The sequence below is a fragment of the Quercus suber genome, unplaced genomic scaffold (assembly GCF_002906115.3).
Source record: "Quercus suber isolate HL8 unplaced genomic scaffold, Cork oak 2.0 scaffold_2, whole genome shotgun sequence".
NCBI classification, from domain to species: Eukaryota; Viridiplantae; Streptophyta; class Magnoliopsida; order Fagales; family Fagaceae; genus Quercus; species Quercus suber.
In genome coordinates, this window is record NW_027069469.1 from 2,223,340 (window position 1) to 2,247,284 (window position 23,945).

The 23,945-nt window shown below is 31.3% G+C and overlaps 2 protein-coding genes across 2 annotated transcripts; both read right to left on the reverse strand.

The window, feature by feature from the left end:
• Window positions 1-3,141: 3,141 nt before the first annotated feature.
• On the reverse strand, window positions 3,142-4,247 carry LOC112006582 (ethylene-responsive transcription factor ERF021). The gene is given in 5 exon segments (XM_024038870.2): window positions 3,142-3,675; window positions 3,678-3,709; window positions 3,711-3,759; window positions 3,762-3,977; window positions 3,980-4,247. Coding segments are annotated over 5 exon segments (534 nt in total). The 5' UTR covers window positions 4,173-4,247; the 3' UTR covers window positions 3,142-3,631.
• A 16,865-nt stretch (window positions 4,248-21,112) lies between these two features.
• On the reverse strand, window positions 21,113-23,587 carry LOC112006562 (pentatricopeptide repeat-containing protein At1g71460, chloroplastic). Its single transcript, XM_024038844.2, has one exon. The coding sequence runs from the start codon at window positions 23,465-23,467 to the stop codon at window positions 21,374-21,376; it is 2,094 nt and encodes a 697-aa protein (XP_023894612.2). The 5' UTR covers window positions 23,468-23,587; the 3' UTR covers window positions 21,113-21,373.
• Between the last annotated feature and the right edge of the window lie 358 nt (window positions 23,588-23,945).

Below are 23,945 nucleotides of genomic sequence, written 5' to 3' on the forward strand. Positions count from 1 at the left end.
GATTCCAAGCGATCTTACTATCATGCCAAGAGACTATCCCATATGTATGATTGTTCTTGAGTTCCTTTTGGTGATGTTCTTGGTCAAGAGGTGGAATATATGTCCACATATGTCGATCTCTTTATGTGTGTAGAGATCATATAGGAAAATGGTTCTTGGTCTGGACAGTGTTGTCAAATTCGTCATCGGGTAGAGGTTGTGAATCATGACATAGGCTAATGTCCTCATCTCCGCATTGAAAGGGATGGTGTTCATTGACTTCTTCTTGAGAGAGCCACCAAGGAGCTCCGCCATAGGCTCAAGAGAGTCCAATCTAACCGTTGATGTGGTCTCCTTCCACAGTGGCATTGGCGAAGAACTCCCTTATGAGTTCAGCATACACATTTCCACTCGAATTCAACAGCTTTGTCCAAGTTCTCTCCTTGAATATCTCAAGAATGGCAGTGTTTTCAAGGGTTTCCATTTTTACCAACCTTTCCATGATAATTGTTGCCTTTTTGTAAAAGTCATTGTAGGCCATGTCAGCCTTAATGATTCTGAAGTTTTTCTAAGTCCGTGTGTGGATGCTTTGAGGACTTCTTGGAAGCAGAATGCTAAGTGGGAGACATTTGCGCAAACAAACACACAGCAGAGAAACAAGTGCAAAAAAAAAAACACAAAACAAGGAACACAAACTTGATTAGGTCCAAGTTAGTCCATAGAAATAAGCACAAAGTCCTAAAAAGAACATATACAAAGTCCCAAAATCATGTTAACAATGCTAAACATGTAAGCAACAAAAACCTGGCATGAGTTATATGCAAAACATGACAAGTGAGCAAGTGTGTGCATGAGGTATGCCTATGAAATGCATGTGCAAGGCATGATTAAGTACAATTGGGTCAAAGTGTGTAAGACACACCCAATGATCAAAACATGATAAACACGGATAACCATAGTAATCCCCAAAATTTTGTACTCATTGGAGTCCAAAACAACACAAAATGCCATTTGAGCATTTTGTCAAACACTTGGTATGCACCTATCAGAATAACATGTGGGCAATGCATGAACATGATTGAATCTTGCCTAAATACATGTTAAAATGCCACAAGGGGCCAACACACACACAAACACATCAAATGGGACAAAGCCCAATCAAGAAATTGAAAAAAATTTGGCGAAAATTAGAGTTCCCAACCCTTTTTCAAAAAATCCCCAATACAAGTAAAGCCTAGAAATTTTCTTCATAATCTAAGGAAATAAAGATAAAATATGTTAAAAACATACCTTAAAGAAGTTTTTGAAATGATTTTACTTGAAAATTGTTGAGTTTTTGAGTGAAAAACAGTTTTGGGTTGGAAAGAGGCTTGAGAGTGGCGAAACGAGGGAAAATAGGATGTGTTTGAAAATCTGTCACATTAGCCCTATAAAACTGAAAACACGCGTTTTTTGCGGGTTATCTTCCCTCGAAGTTACTCGCGAAAAATGCCTCTAAAGCACAAAACGTTTTGCAGGAAGACTTTACTCGCGAACCAATCGCAAAAACTTCTTTGGTCTTCAATTGCCTTGAGTCTTCACACTCTCTCTCACACACAACTCTTACAATAAAATCTCACATAAAATACATGGTACAAAAAATTGAACATAATTACAATCAAATTTAGCACGGAATTAAAGCCAACACAAAATAGTTGTAAATCACAACTTTACAATAAGCTTTATCCTAGGCAAAGGAAAAAAAAAAAAAAAAAAAAATTTTGGTAGACTATGATTACTGAAGCTCCATTCCGACTGGTCATAAGATCAATTTTTAATAACATACTATTTGCCCTGAATTATTCATGCGGAGAGGACATCAACAATATCATGCCTAAGTTTCTTTGTAGAGTGCAAGTATAGAATGTATATGAATGAACTTTCAAAGTCTATACTGTAAAGCTTCACAAAGTAATTCAACACCAACTCTCTAATTCCGAGCGAAGAAAGGGTTTAGTTACAAATTATATTAGTGAAAACAAAGTTAAAATGTCAATTTAGCAAGATTGGTTTATCGTTTACCCAAATTTCAGTCGAATAAGGGTTAAACAAACTCTTTTTTTTTTTTTTTTTGAGTTTGCTCAAGTGAGAATGAAGTTGCTCCAACAATCTTATGAAACTGGCTCTCAATGCCTAACTCAGCTATTTTGAATATAATGGTGTTAGCACTTATTTAGACACAAAAATAATCTAACACACCCTAAATCCTACCTCTAAAGTCCTTCATGCATGCATCACAATGATTAGAAAAAGGGTACATCAGAAAATCCATCTTTACCACCATTGTTCATGCTTCAATTTCAAATCCATTCTTTTTATCCAAATGCTTGGCGAAAAGATGGTAATAACAAAAAAATTGGTTCTTATTGTCATCATTAACATGATTAACATGGTATTGTCCAAAATGAGTCAGAATTGGTCTGAAATGATTTCCATACGATACTGTGACTCCCCTAGAAAACCTGAACAAACTCTAGAGTTGGTTGGGTTTGGTATCATACAATATAACAGCTAAAGTTATGTACAGGTCGATTAAAAAAAAAAGAAAGGATTATAAAAAAAAAGTTATGTAAACATATATCCTCATTCAAACCAAAACAATCTTTATATTTTTACCGAAGGAATAAGTCAATACCTCATTACTCTTTTATTGATTACAATCCATAATAAGTTCTCCCATACGAACCCATCTTTGATCAACCAGACATTGGCACTTTTCTCTATCTATTTCGAAGGATTTAAATCGAATGAGGATTGCCCATTGTAACTATGTTTTCCATGGAAACTCAAACTAGCTAGAAAAAGAAAGCCTTTTACAGCATTTTGTCTAATGCCACATCACATTGAAAATTGTGAACTGGTTAAAAATTATCTTATGCTGCGTGGATTTAATTCTTGCCACGTGGGTGGTACAAGAATAGAAAAATCATTTACTTGAAGATGGAAGATTTATAGTCCCTCCAAAATGAAATATATAAATAGAATAATGAAAAAGAAGTGGATAACAAATCAAATAAGCAACTTATTCATTTAAATAACAACCCAATTCTATTACATCAAACCATTAATAATAAAATATAAATCACACCACACCCTTCCAAACAAGTGGCCAATAACCCAAAAAAAAAAAAAAAGTAGCCAATATGGCCCCATTCACTATATATTAATTTCATCCACTAAAATACTTCTTAAAATACCGAAAAAACCAAATCCTTTGATGTCAATTGGGACCCGCCAAAACCCATTCTGAGAATACAGGTGGCTTTCTCTCAAAAACACAATGGCCTTCAGGTACTATTCCATGAAACAGTGAATCCTTGTATACTTGCTACAAAATCCAATGCCTTAGAAGCCATAGAAGCCTAGGAGCCCTCTCTATTTCCCAGATTCAAGTTTTAGTGCTTGAACTAAATAATAAGCAAGCCCAGCATATTCTTTTTCAATTACAATCTTCTCTTACTATACTTTTATGACTTTCTGTAAGTCAAATTATATCCCTCCTAGTCATAGATGCTATAAAAAACTATAGAAAATCAAATACATATAACAATTTAATATAGAGGGTTAAGTTATCCTATGTACTAAAAAATAGTGTTAATAATTTGAAAGTTACCTAGGGGTCCCAAAGAGAATCATTTTGCATATCTTCCCATTCATTTCTTCAATGTCATTGGAGAACGTCATAGACTTTCCTTGCCATTTGCATCCACATCTTGCTGGGTGAATCAAGAGGGAACTCTTAATGGCCTCAATCTGGCTAGGAGAGAGCCTCACCGTGACCGGGCCATGTTCGACTAGACCCTCCTCCAACCTCAGCCACTCCTGCAGAGCCTCGAACCTTAAGGCTGCTTCATGAGCCGCCATGCGTATGTGTTCAGAATTAGAGCTAGCAGGGCGAGGGAGGCTATGAACCAATTCAGGAAAGTTGAGACGTGCCTCATGTCCCCTAAAGTGTAACGAGCAACATCATAAGCAGCAGCAGCCATTTCAGGTGTCTCAAAGCTCCCCAACCAAATTCTTGTTTTCTTGCCTGGCTCACGAATCTCAGACACCCATTTGCCCCATTTTCTCTTCCGAACTCCTCTGTAGCTAGACGATGCAGCACCATGGCTAGTACTGCTTGTGTTACCGCTACTATTTGGCTCTTCTTCCATCCACTCAACTCAAGTTGCTAGAAAGCTATATTATTGTTTAGTTCAAGTAAATGCACTGGTGAATGATAGTGTAACCCGGTTAAAAGTATTTATAGATGTGGAATTATGCGATTTGACTGAAACGTGGTGAATTAACATGGATTGAGGTGAGCTTCCACGTAGTTGCACCATTGAAAATGACGTGAATATGTGCATGGTCACAACTTTCTTCATGTTAATTTACTTAAACCCAAAAAAGAAAACAAAATAATAAAAAAAGATAAAAGTATTTGAAGAAACCAAAAATTTCTCTGAAGGACCAGTCATAGCATGCCGAGTTAATTCATTTCGAATATTCATTTGGTGATTGAAGAATTAAAGTTGTATGGAATTTGTAGCAGGACCAATAAGATAAAAATTGAGGGACATAGTGTTTCCTATTTAGAACGCGGTTTCTCTGCAGGTGGCATTAAAAAGTTTGGACCCACTAATCCCACGTTTGGAGCTGAATCTTAGATCAGGCTGGAGATAAAGATTGTTGTACAGTTTTCTTTTAGAAAAAGTCCATTTTTCTTGGGCATAAAATCAAAGCACGAATAATATGAAAATGACGTTATCATCATAGATTTATGAGATCATGAACAGAATCTTCTGAGTGACAAAAAAAAAGAAAAAAAAAATTGAATAAATATTATAGACAGGATCTGATAAATGACAAATGAAAAAGCAGTTGGACAAAGGAATCACAAAAGTACCAATAGAATAAAGTCCTAGATAACGTTCTACAATAATTAATGAATTGTTAAAAGAGGTTTTTTTTATTTTTTTATTTTTTTTATTTAGGAAATAGTAATATTTATTAAAACACATAAATACAATGTTATAAGGATTGAAATTCTAACATACACAATCAATGTGAGATAAATATCTCCATGTTTTTTTTAAGAAACAGTAATACTTATTAAAATACACAAACACAGAAATAGTATATAAAGTTTTTTAAATAGACTTATAATATATATAATTAAGATTGTTAAAGAGTTGGTTATAATATATTTGTCTAAGGGACAAAATGAAGCTAGAATGTTAGAAATATTAAAAATTTTATACATGATGAGAACATATCTAATCGTAAAAGAGTAATTCAATATTTAATAATTATGTTGTTGAAGTTGTATTTAATACAATTTATAGCATTTATGGCGTAATTCTTCCTTCATATCATTTTTAAATTAAAATATCACAATATCACAATATCCTATATTTTATATTGATATTGTATAGCTAATTTTCTTTTTAAATCATCTACTTTAATCTCTTTCAAAAATAATAGTTATTTATTTATGTCATTATAGATATAGAACTACTTAACTAATGCGCTATAGCTAATAATATCATATTCATATATCTTTCACAACTCCCTTTTTACAATTTAGTGTTTTATTATAGATATCACCAAATGTGAAATTGGGTTTCTTAAAAACTTGTAATTGAAATATTATAACATTGGTATTTATATTTTATGTGAGTGTATTGGTATTGATATTTTGTGTAAGTTAATGGTAGATCACTACTTGGTGAGCTACATATATTAAATTAGTATATTAATTGACATTTGTATGAATACGTAGAATTAATGAACTTGTAATTTTTAATGTGTTGTTAGTGGAGCACTAGAGCATGAATTCTCAAGATAGATTATTATTTAAATAAGTTCTTAAATCTTAACTCAAATTTTTATATCACTATATATAATTTTGGAACCCCTTGAAAAAAGAAATTGGCTTTGCTAATATGATTATTTTGTGTGGAGTAACATTAATGGACCATACACCCAATCCAATAAGGTACAAGTGCGAGTAAAGAAAAATGTATTTTATATATCGGATATATAAATTTATATGAAATATTATCCTCACACACGATTGTGCATGCCGGGATGCGAATCATGGGATCCAGCTGATATCGCCAAAGCCAAAAAAATTGTCCCCACAAGAGGTCTCATATTGTTGCCTCGGAACTCACAAAGTCAATTGTGCTTGAAAGTTCCTAAACTGTGAAAAAGGGCAATGATTTATGTGTTTGAATTTTTTTTTTGTCAACAACAATTCTGGCTTTTACAATAACAGTCCTTTAAAATAGATCAAGGACATTGTACTCGTATGGTATGGTAGAGATTATTGAGGTAGTAAAATATATTTTTTATTTGAAAAGTGATTTTTTGGGTTTGTCAAAATTCAGAAAGTGATTTAAAATTTAAAAAAAAAAAAAAAAAAAAGAAGAAGAAGAGAGAACTCAAAAAGCTGTTTTCTAAAAAAGAAAAAGTTTTCAACAAAACTTTTTCCTTCCAAAACATTGCAAAATCAAACGGACCTAATTCACATGACCACAAGGCTACAACCACAAAGTGAAGACCAATGCTCTTAAGTGTTGGGAGAAGGGTAATTAGAGATATTCCCTTTGAGAAAATCACATATAAAGTGATCTACTTTAATATTGATCTTGATTTTCAAACATCAATTCCTGAAATTTCCTTTGTTGGATATATTATAACTAAGGTGGTCCGTCGAAACCAATTGTAGACTTATGTACTTATAGAACGAGTATATTAATTTTATGATAGTTTATAGTTAGCTTAGGATTAAGTATTTTCTAATATATAAACCTTACATAATTAGATTCATACTTCCGCTCATTATTCAATCATCACACCTAATCCCACAACAACTTTCACTTCAAAGGTGTGCATAAAGATATTATACAAATTCCATTGTATTTCACATGCAAGTTAGTGTACTGAAATGTATTAATCTAGCAAGTAATACCTCTTGATTCTCTACAGCATATGCTTAAAATAAGAATAATTTAAGCCAGTACTAGAGAATTTTTTTTTTCTACCCAAAAAAAAAAAAAAAAAAAGAGAGAGATTATTTGTTTCTTTTTTTCTTTTACATTTTTTTTTTTTAGGAAATAGTAATATTTATTAAAACACACAAACACATTGTTATAAGGACTAAAATTCTAACACGTACAACCAGTGTGAGATAAATATCTCTATTTTTTTTTAAGAAACAATAATACTTATTAAAATACACAAACACAGAAGTAGTATATAAAGTTTTTTAAATAGACTTATAATATACATAATCAAGATTGTTAAAGAGTTGGTTATAATATATTTGTCTAAGGGACAAAATGAAGCTTATATGTTAGAAATATTAAAAATTTTATACATGATGAGAACATATCTAATCGTAAAAGAGTAATTCAAAATTTAATAATTATGTTGTTGAAGTAGTATTTAATACAATTTATAGCACTTATGGCGTAATTCTTCCTTCATATCATTTTTAAATTAAAATATCACAATATTTTTTCCCCTTGAATATTTAATAATATCCTATATTTTATATTGATATTGTATAGCTAATTTTCTTTTTAAATCATCTACTTTAATCTCTTTCAAAAATAATAGTTATGTATTTATGTCATTATAGATATAGAACTACTTAACTAATGCGCTATGGCTAATAATATCATATTCATATATCTTTCACAACTCCCTTTTTACAATTTAGTGTTTTATTATAGATATCACCAAATGTGAAATTGGGTTTCTTAAAAACTTGTAATTGAAATATTATAACATTGGTATTTATATTTTATATGAGTGTATTGGTATTGATATTTAGTGTAAGTTAATGGTAGATCACTACTTGGTGAGCTACATATATTAAATTAGTATATTAATTCACATTTGTATGAATACGTAGAATTAATGAACTTGTAATTTTTAATGTGTTGTTAGCGGAGCACTAGAGCATGAATTCTCAAGATAGATTATTATTTAAATAAGCTCTTAAATCTTAACTCAAATTTTTATATCACTATATATAATTTTGGTACCCCTTGAAAAAAGAAATTGGCTTTGCTAATATGATTATTTTGTGTGGAGTAACATTAATGGACCATACAACCAATCCAATAAGGTACAAGTGCGAGTAAAGAAAAATGTATTTTATATATCGGGTATATAAATTTATATGAAATATTATCCTCACACACGATTGTGCATGGGATGCGAATCATGGGATCCAGCTGATATCGCCAAAGCCAAAAAAATTGTCCCCACAAGAGGTCTCATATTTTTGCCTCGGAACTCACAAAGTCAATTGTGCTTGAAAGTTCCTAAACTGTGAAAAAGGGTAATGATTTATGTGTTTGAATTTTTTTTTGTCAACAACAATTCTGGCTTTTACAATAACAGTTCTTTAAAATAGATCAAGGACATTGTACTCGTATGGTATGGTAGAGATTATTGAGGTAGTAAAATATTTTTTTTATTTGAGAAGTGATTTTTTGGGTTTGTCAAAATTCAGAAAGTGATTTAAAATTAAAAAAAAAATTGAAAAAAAGAACTCAAAAAGCTGTTTTCTAAGAAAGAAAAAGTGTTCAACAAAACTTTTTCTTTCCAAAACATTGCAAAATCAAACGGACTAATTCACATGACGACAAGGCTACAACCACAAAGTGAAGACCAATGCTCTTAAGTGTTGGGAGAAGGGCAATTAGTGATATTCCCTTTGAAAAATCACATATAAAGCGATCTACTTTAATATTGATCTTAATTTTCAAATATCAATTCCTAAAATTTCCTTTGTTGTATATATTATAACTAAGGTAGTACATCGAAACCAATTGTAAACTTATGTACTTATAGAACGAGTATATTAGTTTTATGATAATTTATAGTTAGCTTAGGATTAAGTATTTTCTAATATATAAACCTTACATAATTAGATTCATACTTCCTCTCAATATTCAATCATCACATATAATCCCACAACAACTTTCACTTCAAAGGTGTGCATAAAGATATTACACAAATTCCCTTGTATTTCACATGCAAGTAGTGTACTGAAATGCATTAATCTAGCAAGTAATACCTCTTGATTCTCTACAGCATATGCTTAAAATAAGAATAATTTAAGCTAGTACTAGAGAAATTTTTTTTCTACCCAAAAAATCCCCTAAAGTGATATTCTAAATCTGCCAATGAAACTAAGGATCAAATTAAATAAATCTACCCATCAAATTGAACAAATTCTAGAGCTTGTGAATTCCTTTAATATGATGTTGAATGTGAATTTAATAATTTTCAAGATTCTTTTGGGTAAGTGGTATATTGTAAGGAGCAAGATTTAGGTACAGTACTTATGTGTTGTTCCTTAAGTTTCCTTTTAAGATTCTGCCATGTGGATTTTTTTATGAGAAGAAAATGTATTTTGTAGTTAAATAGCCATATGGCTGAATCTTAAGAGAGGAACCTAAACGTGGCAGCATTTTAAAGAAAAAATTGTAAACATGGCAGCATTTTAAGAGGCATTTTTTCCTAACGTGGCAGCACCTCCTAAAAGCTTCTGCTATTATATATAGTATTAGATACTATATAAATTGAAATATTGGTTTTTTATTTTGAAGAAATTATAATAATAAAAATCCGATATTAGGCATAGCGTTAAAGGGAATTCCTAATGAAAATTAACAGTCTTTAATAAATTAAATAATATACTTATTTAATTAGTTTTTTTTTTTTTGAGAATGAACTTATTTAATTAGTTAATATTTAATTTGGTCCCCTAAAGTGAAATTCTAAATCTGCCAATGAAACTAAGGATCAAATTAAATAAATCTACCCATCAAATTGAACAAATTCTAGAGCTTGTGAATTCCTTNTTATTGTAAGAGCAAGATTTAGGTACAGTACTTATGTGTTGTTCCTTAAGTTCCTTTTAAAATTCTGCATGTGGATTTTTTTATGAGAAGAAAATGTATTTTGTAGTAATAGCATATGCTGAATCTTAAGAGAGGAACTTAAAGAACAGCACCTAAGGTATTGTACTTAAGTTTTGTTCTTTTGTAATCTCTCCCTGTTTGCTGTAAAGGAAAAAAAGAAACAATAATCTCTCTTTTTTTTTTTTTTTTTTTAGGGGACCAAATTAAATATTAACTAATTAAATAAGTTCCTTCTCAAAAAAAAAAAAAAAACTAATTAAATAAGTATATTATTTAATTTATTAAAGACTGTTAATTTTCATTAGGAATTCCCTTTAACGCTATGCCTAATATCGGATTTTTTATTATTATAATTTCTTCAAAATAAAAAATCAATATTTCAATTATATAGTATCTAATACTATATATAATAGCAGAAGCTTTTAGGAGGTGCTGCCACGTTAGGAAAAAATGCCTCTTAAAATGCTGCCATGTTTACAATTTTTCCTTTAAAATGTTGCCACGTTTAGGTTCCTCTCTTAACATTCAGCCATATTACTATTTAACTAAAAAATACATTTTCTTCTCATAAAAAAATCCACATGGCAGAATCTTAAAAGGAAACTTAAGGAACAACACATAATTACTGTACCTAAATCTTACTCATTATAATATACCACTTACCCAAAAGAATCTTGAAAATTATTAAATTCACATTCAACATCATATTAAGGGAATTCACAAGCTCTAGAATTTGTTCAATTTGATGGGTAGATTTATTTAATTTGATCCTTAGTTTCATTGGCAGATTTAGAATTTCACTTTAGGGGACCAAATTAAATATTAACTAATTAAATAAGTTCCTTCTAAAAAAAAAAAAAAACTAATTAAATAAGTATATTATTTAATTTGTTAAAGACTGTTAATTTTCATTAGGAATTCCCTTTAACGCTGTGCCTAATATCGGATTTTTTTATTATTATAATTTCTTCAAAATAAAAAAAAAAAATCAATATTTCAATTATGTAGTATCTAATACCATATATAATAGTAGAAGCTTTTAGGAGGTGCTCCCACGTTAGGAAAAAATGCCTCTTAAAATGCTGCCACGTTTACAATTTTTCCTTTAAAATACCATACGGTGCATTTGGGAGACGCCTACTCATTAAATGTTTATATAAAAACCCAAACCCACCATATTTCCCGAAACAGATACATTGCAGAATGAAAAGAAGAACCGATAAAGAGAACGATAGAGAAAGAACTTCGATCTGTCGTAGGTGGTGGAGAGAGAAAAATCTGAAAAGAAAGTCAGGCTTTGCCACCATCAGACTTCCGTACCCTCCACCGGTATGGTCTCTATTTTTTTGTATCGAAGGTCAGTGTATTCCCTTCCTCTTCAAATACTGTTTTTGTAGTTTGAAAGATATAACTAATTAATTAATATATAAATATGATTTGCTCATTCACACAATGCCTTACTAAACAACAATAGTTGAAGGTCATATGATAAATTTGATAATATATTGTGATAACTTTAACAAAATTTTGAATAAAAATAACAAAACTAAAAATTTAATCTTCAGACAAAAGTATAGAATCAACAAACTTACAAATCGTACACACAAGTGATGCAATTAATTACCATTACAATAACAAAAATATATGACACAATATCCAAAGAATAATAAAAATATATCAAATTTTTATTATTGTTGTTGTTGTAGTATTATAACCAATGGCAAAATTAGACTTCTAATATATCTTCATTTTCATTCTTGAAAATTTTTCTACATTTATCACCATCAAAAAAAAGTAGTAATCACATTTGCATTATATCTCAAAAATTCTAATCATAATTAAAACTTTGAATAATTATTTATATAACCCAAATCATTTCATAATATACTTGATTTGAGATTCATTCTATGCCATCCAACACCTCCAAAATCTTAAACAGTATGTACCACTTCTTATCCTTTTTGATTGGTTTCCAATGCTTAGACATGGACCATTTAACCAAACCATTCAAAACAATCCAAAAGGACAAGGCCCTACCCTGGCCCGTGGTGATTGAAGAAATATATTTCTTTTCATAACCTAAAAATGCATAAAACAAAAGCAAAACTAAAAAACATAACCATTCCTTTCTAGCAAAGTATCTCTCAAGTCAAAAGTTTTAAAGTCCCACTAAGAAAAAACAATTGATAGCAACTAAGATAACTCATTCACCGAAAGCTTTCTTTTTGTTCCTATTTAGTAAAAGAGAAATAGTAGATTTAGTGATTTACACATGATTTTTTTTTTTTTTTTTTTTTTTACAAATATCATTTTTTATATATAAATAATTAACCTTCTAGAAATTACATTAGGCTGCTTGGTAGCACATTTCGAAAACTAATTTTTAGCTTAAAAAAAAAGAAAAAAGAAAAAAAAAAAAAACCATTCTCCTTATAGTGCTTGATTCAATGATTTTAGTTTTCGGCTTTGAAAACAATTATCAAAATACATTTTTGTAAAAGTTTTAATTTTGTTTATTTAACTTTTCTCTTTAATAAAAGACAATGTATAATTGTAAATAAACCACTCATATTTCTAATCATTGCTCTCCTTCATTAATTTTTGTATTTTTCATTTTTCAAGATGACGTTATTTTTGTGGACATAACGATGAGGAATTGTTGGAAGAATTACGTTGGAAATTATATAAATAAAAAGATTAAAATGGAAAAAACAAAAACAATAAATTAATTAAGAGACTGAATTGGAGACAAGTGAAATTAGAGGTGTATTTCATAGTTTAGCCAATTTTTTATTATGCTCATTTTTTTTTCTCACATGTTAAGTAATAAAGAAACATGATTTCCTAATGTTTGAGAACTGAATTCTAAACCTTATTATCCTATTATTATTTCTACAACTGATATGACTTTGATAACAGTTTCGTGGTACATCATTTGCCATACCTTCCCAATAAAAATCATGTTTGTTTGTTGTTTACGACAAAAAAACAATCCCTTGCATTAGGTGATGATTGATAAAACTTACCATAGAAAGAAAATTTTTGAAGTGAAGGTTGATAAACAAAACTCAATCATGACAAGTAACTAGTACTTAAAGATGTTAGTACTAGTACCACCGAGGAATGAAACAAATTAGGACTACTTATAAAAATAAAAATAAATAAATAAATAAATAAAAGTAGAAATTTCCTTATAGATACATGATTTGCAGAACAAACATTTTGTTTCCTTGCTAAATAACGAAAGATTGGAGATGCAATTCTCCTCTTGAAATATCAAAATGTTCCCTTGACAAATTAGAAATGATGCATATGATAGTTTCTAAAGCTTATTTGTTTTTGTAGGTAGACTAATAGATATTGGGGAGGGCAAGTTGGGATTTGAACTTGAACCACGGATATGAGATATCATAAAAGATATCATTAATATAAAGTTGTCACTTGAATAAACCCCATATGAAGCTTATTAATGTATGCATGATAATAATTTAATTTATAAATAGATAAGGGTAAAATTTATGTGCATTTCCTTGGGAGTTTGTATATTAGGTCCTTGATCAAATTCAATCAAGTGACTGCATTGACCAATGAATCATATAGTTGAATTTAATTGTTGTTCAAAATTAAGCAATTAAATTTAATTGGAAAACCCAAGTACAATAACTAAGAAATTATACATAATTTTTGCCCGAAATAATTTTTACTCATTTAATTTGTTGCTTTTAAAATTATGGGATTTGATTTGTTTTTAGTACCTTTCAAAATTTTTGTAGATACACCAAAAGAAGGACGTTATTATTCAATCTTTATTGTATTAGAATAGTAGCCATCTACTTCACATATATAGATTATAGAATACTCATTATTTTTTTCTTTTGCAAAATCATCACCGAATCATTCTCAACCTCACAAATCCCACAATTATGAGAAAAATAGAACTATAACCCTCCTTTATTTGAAAATAAAAACATCACTAAAGTTCAAGATTAATATTATATAAATATATATATATATATATCAAATAATTGTAGGAATGATCCTGAATTGACACTACAATTATACCTTTTTTGAATAAACTATACTAGAAAATTCGATCTTCATTGTATTGGTTCATAAAACACCTGAAGTCACAAAAACCCATTATGTAGCTAGCTTCTATTTTTGAGTGGGTAACAATTAAGCATACACCATGGTTGAAGATGTTATTGGCTAATAGGTTTAAGCAACTCTTTGTTGTTATTGGCTTGGACACGATAAAACCCTTCATTCGCGTCAATATCTACACTTTTGAGGGCACCAACTCAGGAGCATATATCACCCAACAACCGAATAAAAATCCTGTCTTATTCGTAATATTCCACTTGTTTGTTGCTTCACAAATTACACTGCACCACGCGTAAGAATTTTTTTTCCTTAGAAATTATAAACTTCGATTATTTTATTAAAAAAAATTAAATACTACAAATTGTGATGGATGAAATATAAAGTGAAATGCTCAAAACGAGATAATCCAACTAGGGACATAACACAAATTTTCAATAATTTGAGAATATTTTAAATTAGTCAATCACCTCTAAAAAAAATTATGTGTAATGTTACAAACACAATAATCTTTTTAACGTTTGAGTTGGTTAGGTTTTACTGATTCTTAGTTAAACTCACTACTAATATCACTTTTTACCTACTAATAACTTGTCACCTTGATATTGATTAAGTTATTTTAGGACCCCTATATTTTGCCAAAACTTTTGCCATTATTTGATAATATGTGTGACTATAATCGGTGAAATATCACTTTTATATATATTTATAATTTTTTTTTCTCTATCATTTACGGCCGCAAATGTCTGGATTATGAAAAAAGTTTGGCACATAAGGTGTCCATAGACTTTTTCTTATCAAAGTAGGCTCACAAATAAGATAGTAAACTAATGTGAAAATATTGTAAAATTGTTATAAATTGTCAATTATTGTGTCTCAAATTTTATTGAGACTTTTATTTCTAACAAGCACACGCATGATATTTTTGGTTGGACTGGCCCTTTCAAGCTAGAAGAACTTTTTGGCTGCTAAGTGAGTTTGGAAACAGCTGGATCATGCTAAGCTTCAACTATATGTCGCTATAATTTTTTTTTTTTTTTAAAATGAAACTAGCCTATAAGCTAAGGTTCAACCATATTCAAGAAACAAGTAATATAACAACTAGTGCTTACAATCAATATCACCATCAATGTTTTTTTGTCAAAACTTGTATTGATTTGAAATGCGAAACCTTATACATAGACACAGATTATCTCCGCGTTGCACAATGTTTGACCTATTCATCACCCATGGTGTCTTCAAAGTTCAAATCGTTTTCTTTGGTCAAGAAAAAAAAAGTTCTGTCGAGAAAAATTTTCATTATGAGACATGTGTTTTTCATTTGTTATTTTTTATTATTTTATTTTATTTTTTGGAGGGGGCGATGTTTAACACAATTTCTGTAGTCTTTTCAAGATTTCATACAGATAGAAAATTGGTGCAATAATTAAATTGCGTATCAGATGAAATAAAACTTGTTAACGTATACTTCTTTTTGTGTCCATACCATTTCTATACAATTGAAGTACTCCATTTTATGTGAGTTTGAGAGTCACGGTTATAAGACTTTTTATCCACTTCTTTCAATTAAATAATTATTAAGTGGCCAAAAATCTTATAATTTGACTGATTAGCACTTTTTTATATTTCCGAGAGAGACATTCAAAGTTTAAAACTCCTCTCCCCCATTATAAATATCAAATTATTAAAAATATAAAAAACTAATTACTAAATAAAGTGAATTTGTGAAATAAATGGACCAAATTTGTCACTAGTTTAATTGAATAAACTTATTTCATTAATTTGTTTTGCTTAAAAACCAAATGAGTAGATTACATTTTGAATCCATAAAAATATAAAAAACTAATTACTAAATAAAGTGAATTTGTGAAATAAATGGACCAAATTTGTCACTAGTTTAATTGAATAAACTTATTTCATTAATTTGTTTTGCTTAAAAACCAAATGAGTAGATTACATTTTGAATCCAATATTTAGTACTTCAGGGTTTAATTATATGGTTCAGCCAGTTACTTTTAAAATTATATCATTCAAGTTGTTATTTTGAAACATTAGGGATTAATTTATTACTTTTGAAACTATAGAACTTAATTTGTTACACTTCTAAACTATACAAAGTTTAAATTGTAACTTTTCCAAAATAAATCGTTGAAAAATACAATATGTAAAGCTTTAAGAAATTATACCTACTTGGAAAAATAAACAAAATAATCACAATCACAACCATTAGAAAAAGAGAGAGGTCAATTTTTGGTTAATTCTTATCATACAGTGTTCCCAAAATAAAGGTAGGAGAAAATGAGGAAAAATAAAAAATTTTACACAACAGAATACAAATTTCCAAACCTTTTATTCCACGTTCTAAGATTCAAAATACCAAATATTTGCTTACCCATCTTGTGCTTATAAAAAATGACAAATTATTTTACATATTTCCTTAGCCCAATATAGTAAATTTATCCAAATATTTGAGGGACATATAATCTGACCTACTCCACTTACCTGATCAGGCATTTCTTGCCTCAAATATCATTATTAACAAAGTACTAATCCACTGAATCAATTGAATAGAATACATATATAATATATAAATAAAAGTAGGACATGGTTGAGCATTAATTGTTGCCTTGAAGCTTATGCTTATCAAAGAAATAGAGCATCGACTCTGTTCAAGTGCACTTAATGTGGGCCGACATACAACTACCTAACATTCCTATTAAGTAATACTATTACAAGACTTAAGTTTTTCCTAATCACATGGTTTACAAGTCAATTTATCCAGTCATCATTCACTGAACACAGAGAAAACCTGTGTGTTCACCGACAATCTTTTCTTTAATAAGTATCAAAGATACTAATGATATATGATATAGAGCATACGATGCAAACACATGTGGTCCTATGTTTTGGATAAAACTAGAAACTGGGTTTTAGAATCTAGGGGCTTAGGATTAAAGAACCATCCATCCAGCTTCATGGGAAAGGGGATAAGGGGTCTAATGTTGTGTCGCAAAAATTATTGTATTAAAACCTTGATTTGATTAGAATATTGTAATAATAAAGCGACAAACATTAGATTAAGAGAGAGGGAAACAGCTGCAACACATACAAAAAGAGGTTCCACATAGATTTTCTCATTGACTAACAATGGAGTAAATTAGCTTAGTTTTAATATTGCAAATAAAGACATTATTTTGCTTTTGACCAAAATTAAGTGGCAAACAATCCAATAGAAAAGTGTCCATATATGAGTGCAATTCCCTGGGTTTTGTGGGGTAATGATGCTAGAATGCCGGTGCCATTAAGGTTTCACTCTTTGACCGCGGTCCGACAAAGATTGACCTAATACGCAAACTTTGGGGAAGACAATATAGCTAGGTCGGTTAATAATAAGGTTCTTTTTTCTCACCTACCCTTGTTAGGACAAAGAAGTGAAATTTTCCTTGTTAAGTGTTTTGAGGGGTTGCAAAATTTCCGGTCCAATCAGCACTATTTTGCCCCCACATAATTTTTTGATATGACATGAATAAATTCTGTTTACACCATCTTGCTTCGTCTCATTCTATCTTGTTTTGACACGAATATGTATACACATATATTACTCACATCCAAAACATTCACCTCCCTCTCCACTAGCCTACCAACCGTTCAATTTCTTTATCCCTCTCTTACTCTCATCAGTAAGGTTGTCAAAATTAGGATCCTACATAAGATCGTGGGAGGTAAGTGAGATCGTGGATCGGATCGTGAATCATAAAATCCTATATTACTTGAGAAAAAACAAATTTGTATGTTAAATAATCAAATAAATTATACATTCATAAAAATCAAAAATTTGCATTCATTTGATGTAATTACTATACATCATTACATGACATCCATTTATAAGCATCATTTAAAGAGGCCAAAAATCTCAAAATATGACACTCTATTGGGATGTTATTTTTCATTTAGTTCAACTAACAGTCTATCTCTCTACATCATAATAGCAAAACTTGGTCTATTGGGATGTTATTTTTATTTGGATCCAACTGAGTCTTCTGTCAAGTTAAAGAAAATTATAAGAAACCAGGTTTGTTTGAAATCGTCAGAATCGTACGATCTTGAACAATCGCTAAGATCCTTGAAAGATCCGAATTATTTTGGGCAAGTAGAATTGTAAAATCGTAGAATCCATATTGAGATTTTGACAACCATACTCATCAATGTCAAAAAAAACTTCATTACTAATGGCAAAATACATTCACCACAATGGAAAGACACCCAATCCAACCTTTCCTCCCTTATTGCCATCCTTATAAGATGTCCAGAGCTTTTAAAGAGCTTGACTATTATTCCAAGTATATATTGTCTCCCTATCTATCACACACTGGATTATTGAGAGGGGAAATTCCTTAAGAGTGACCCCAAGATGATAACTAGGAATTTTGAACTCAAGACTCCATGAATTTCATTAGGCCTTAAGAACCACTAAACCAACTATGATATCCCAAAAACCAAATGGATTGGATTATTTGAATGTATGTTGTGCAGGCATTTGTTGAGTCTCACATTAAATATCTACTAAATGGAACTTGGATTTATAAGTGATTACGATGAGCTCCAATTGCAATTTAACTAGTCCTTTTGGAGTATAAGTGTAGATGTGACTATCACTTTCCAAATTATATTTGGGTTTAATTTTTTATTAGCCCTTACATTATAGAGTCTAAAATGGAATTTTCCTTAATATATTTCTACCAAATACTGATGGTTTGAAGTGTTTTTTTTTTTTTTTGATAACAAAGTTCATATTTGCTCACTCAGTCACCAAATAATGATGGTTTGAAGTGTTTTTTTGGTTTGGGCTGATAACAAAGTTCATATTTGCTCAATCACTCACATATTTAGTGCATGTACTTCGTGGATCAAGATAGACAAGTAACTGGCCCACTGAGATCAACCCAAACCCTCCCTATTGGGCAAACAATAGAAAAATCCGTACATAAAACAGAACCGTGGGGCAGGTTTGGGCCGCATTCTTATCACTGTTTCTAGGACAGCATGACTCTGTTGGGTTTGAGTCAAGGCAAGCTACATGTGGAAAATGATTGGTTCTGAGGCAAATTAAAAAAAATAAATAAATAAATAAATAACAGATATCACATTTAAAATCTTTCATGATTTGTGGCTGTCTACCACATTTGGCTTCCAAGAAATGTCATAGTTCATGAAGAAAGAATTTAGACTAAAGAGAAGCATCATTAAGGATGTCACAAAACACCACCGTCCACCGCACATCTTTGGCATGATGGTCACTCCACAAATTTAAGTATTTGTGGGGTGTGGGGTGTGAGGGGCAAGGATTAGGGTTCAGGTCTCCATAATAGAGTTTCACATACATATAAACTTAGATTAGACTAGAATATAATTTCTATATTGTATTTAAAATAAAAATAAAAAAAATAAAAAAATAAAAAATAAATAAAAAGGATGTCAAAGCTAGGGTGCAGTTTGAAGCCAAGTTTAAGAAGTCAGTTTTAAATGCTACCATTTGTTGTAATTGGAGGGTTGATACAAGTAGTATTTTAATTTGATTCTAGAAATCCTGTGATGCTGTGCTTTTGCCAAAGTGCTATTGTATTGTCTATGTGTTACTGTGCTGAAGGTGCTAGTTTGGATACCTTATAGATGTTTTGTTTAGTTGTTAGTGTGTTTTGCTTTGCCCATTTGTTTTGGCTTGCTTTGGTTTTATAGTTAGTTTTGTATTTTGGTAACTGCAGCAGGGAGGTTTCGCTGGTTTCTTGGGATCTCCCTTTGTAATATGTGTTTATTTCAATGACTAAAGCAACCCAAAAAAAAAAAATAAAAAAAAAAAAAAAAAAAAAAAAAAAAAAAAAAAAAAAAAAAAAAAAAAAAACAGATATTACATTTAAAATCTTTCATGATTTGTGGTTGTCTACCACATTTGGCTTCAAAGAAATGTCATAGTTCATGAAGAAAGAACTTGGACTAAAGAGAAGTATCATTAAGGATGTCACAAAGCACCACCGCACATCTTTGGCATGATGGTCACTCTATAAGTATAAGTGTTTGTGAAGTGTAGGGAGCAAGGACTGAGATTCAAGTCTCCATGATGGAATTTCACACACATATACACTTAGATTAGACTAGAATAAAATTTCTATATTGTATTAAAAAATAAAAATAAAAAAGATGTCAAAGCTAGGGTGGAGTTTAAAACCAAGTTCAAGAAGTCAGTTTTAAATGCTACCATTTGTTGTAATTGGGGGGTTGATACAAGTAGTATTTTAATTTGATTCTAGAAATCCTGTGATGCTGTGCTTTTGCAAAAGTGCTATTGTATTGTCTATGTGTTACTGTGCTGAAGGTGCTAGTTTGGATACCTTATAGATGTTTTGTTTAGTTATTAGTGTGTTTTGCTTTGCCCATTTGTTTTGGCTTGCTTTGGTTTTATAGTTAGTTTTGTATTTTGGTAACTGCAGCAGGGAGGTTTCGCTGGTTTCTTGGGATCTCCCTTTGTAATATGTGTTTGTTTCAATGACTAAAGCAACCCAAAAAAAAAACAAAGTTCTCAGGTCTTTTAGAATTAGTTTTTAGGGAGACATTTAGCTCTCTGTCACAACACAGATTTTTCTAGCTGAATTAACCGACACATTAAAAAATTTAAAATTGCATTCAGCCTTAGACGTAAAGAAGTTAAAAACAAGTCCTGGCACAATCACAGTGTGTAGGACAAGAAAAGAAAAAACCGTGATATATTTTCAACAATATATCGTGTGTTGATCCTATATTGGGTTTGTTTGTTTAATTCTTTTTCCAAAAAATATAAATGATATCTTGCTTCAGTTCATAATAAGGTTTCTGGTAGTTCTTTCATCAAAATAATAATAATAATAAGGTTTCTGGTAGCTTATTAGTAAAAGCTAATCAACAAATCCAAACTCCAACTACTGTGAGTACAAGAGTATTTGGTTCAAGAAGAGTTCCCATATCTGTAAACTGGGCTCCTAAATAAGCATCCACACTCCACAGCCTATGATCTATACAAACATATAAAACTATTACTACATGCCACTGTCACCATGACTAGGAAACAAATAAAGTTCTTACATCCAAATATAAATTCAGGAATTTCACTGTCAGCCTTTTCTCATTCGCCATCAAAATATACAAATCCTTACAGATAGTTTTAATGAGATGCATAAAGTTACAACAGGTCTATACATTTGCACATTACTGAGTTATTGGCTATTCATGAGCATGTTTCATCAACGAACTTAATGAACCTAAAGAAGAAGAGTAAAGATTTCATTGCCTCTTTGTTATGATGAGGAAGAACTCATCTGTACAAATCTTTGAGCTTCCTCAATGCGACCAAAACGGTTGAGAAGTCCAATGATTATAGAGTAATGTTCTTCAGATGCCTTTATTTTATATCTATGATGCATTAAATTAAATATCCTGCAAGCATCATCCACAAATCCAGCATGATCACAAATAGATAGAACCACTTTGAAAGTGAAATGGTTTGGAGTAAAACCACCCAATCTCATCTGATCAAACTGAGCAATTGCATCTTGACACTGGTTATTATATCCATATGCCTCTATAATTGCAGTCCATGTCATTACTCCCTTAACGGGGATTGCATCAAAAACTGACTTTGCATGACCAATTGCTCCACAACTCCCATACAACTTCACAACTGCAGCAGAGACAAAATGGGTACACTCAAAATTCTTCTTCAAGACTTGTCCATGTACCTCCTTCCCAAGCTTCAAACTTTTTAGTTCACCACAAACGCTCAATATCCTTGCTATCGTAACTGAATCTGGCCTGTGTTTTGACAACTGCATTGACCTAAACACACCAAGTGCTTCATTTAGATGCCCATGTTCTACGTATGAATCAATCATGGCTGTCCACAAGATCACATTCCTCTGTTCCATACCATCAAACAATTTTAAAGAATACTTCAACAGGCCACACTTTGAGTACATTATCATCAAAGAGGAAACAATAGATACATTAGGTAGGAACCAGTTCTTCAAAGCATAAGCATGAATCTCCTTCCCTTGAGTCAGAGCCCTCAACTCTGCACAAACTGGAAGAACAGTGGCAACTGTGACAATATCAGGCTTAAACCCTTCCTGCTGCATCCAAATTATTGATCTCAAAGCCTGCTCAAGCCTCCCATTTGAAGCATAACCTGACATCAAAGCAGTCCAACAAATAGTATTCCTCTCCATTGATGCATAAAACACCTGCCTCCCTGATCCCATGTCCCCACACTTACAATACATGTCAATCAAGGCAGACTGAATGAAAATCTGCCTCGAGTAACTCTTTGTCTTCAACACATAAGCATGAACTTCTCGGCCTAATCTATGTGCCCAAACTTCTCCAATAACAGGAAGTATTGTAGTCAATATAACCGAGTTTGGCCTTAGCCCTTCTTCTACCATTCTCCTCACATACTCCAAAGCTTCCTTTTGCAACCTATTGTGTGCAAAACCCGCAATCATCGCTCCCCACACCACAACATCCCTCTCACCAATCTCTTCAAAAACACGACACGCAAGCATTATCTTTCCACATTTAAAGTACATATCAACCAAACTCGTCCCAAGAATTGAACTATTAAAAAAACCATTCTTTATCAAAAGGGCATGAGTCTTTAAACCTTGCCAAAGTGCAGATGCACCGGCGAAACTCTTGATGACATTAGAAAAAGAATAAACATTCAATCCGACCCCTAATTCCCTCATTTCAGTATAAGTCGAAAGCACATCACGATATCGCCGCCTACCCGATATCACACTGCCTCTAAGCAAGGCATTCCACGAATACACATTCTTACTAGAACATTCATCAAACAGTTGGTGTGCATCTTCAATCGACCCACAAGCTGTGTACATATTCACAAGTTTTGTACGTAAAAACTCGTTCTTTTCAAGCCCATTAATCCTTATATGAGTGTGAACTTGTTTCCCTTCGGTTAAGGATTTGGTTCGAACACATGCAGTAATAAGAGAAGAAAAAGTGGTGGGGTTAACAGGTATACCTTGTTGGTCCAAGTAGTCCAATATGGCAAATGCTTGTTTGAGCTTGTTTTGCTTAGCAAATCTTTGGATGTCTTTGTAAATGGCATATGGGTTTTTGGTGTGGAGTGGTAAAGATTCTGGGAATGCATCTTTTTGTGAAAATGGTGGTGGCTTTTTGGATGGAAATTTGGATGTTTTTTTGCGTTGTTGTTGGTGGGTGTTTGATGGTGGTGGTTTTGGGTTATGGGTTTGGATTGGTACTGGGGATTTTGTTGAGGCTTTGGTTTTGAAGAAGTGGGAGTTTCTGTTGTAGGTGTAGTTAGTGAAGGGATTTGGGTGGAGATGTAGAGTCCATGGAAGTGTAACTTCCATGGGTTTGTCTTTTGGGGTTCACAAAAACAGAGAGTTCGTTTGGTTTGGACTTGACAGAAGGAATTGGGTTTGGTTGCTTGTTTCTTTATCTACTTCAGCACTCGCCTACGTGTGGCTAGGTGCTTCAAGCCATATATTTTATTTGGATATAGCACTAGACATATTTTTAAGTTTTGGGAGTTTTTACTTTTCAACGAATAAAATCCTAGTTTTAAAACTAAATTAATAAAGCTTTGGGTTTTGTCGATTCCAAAGTAAAAGACCTCGTGAATAAAATTCAAGAGCTCTAAGGTGAAGAATTGATTTGAAAAACTGAAATTGTGCGAATTTGTGGCTTACAGAAGGTGATAAGAATTCTAAAACATCTATGCAATCATTTAGAAGAAGAATGAATTTTATAGAAGCTTAAAGATGATAATGGGACTTGACTATGGGAGAGAATGGAATTTGGGCAGGTTTTTTTTTTAATCACTTTCAA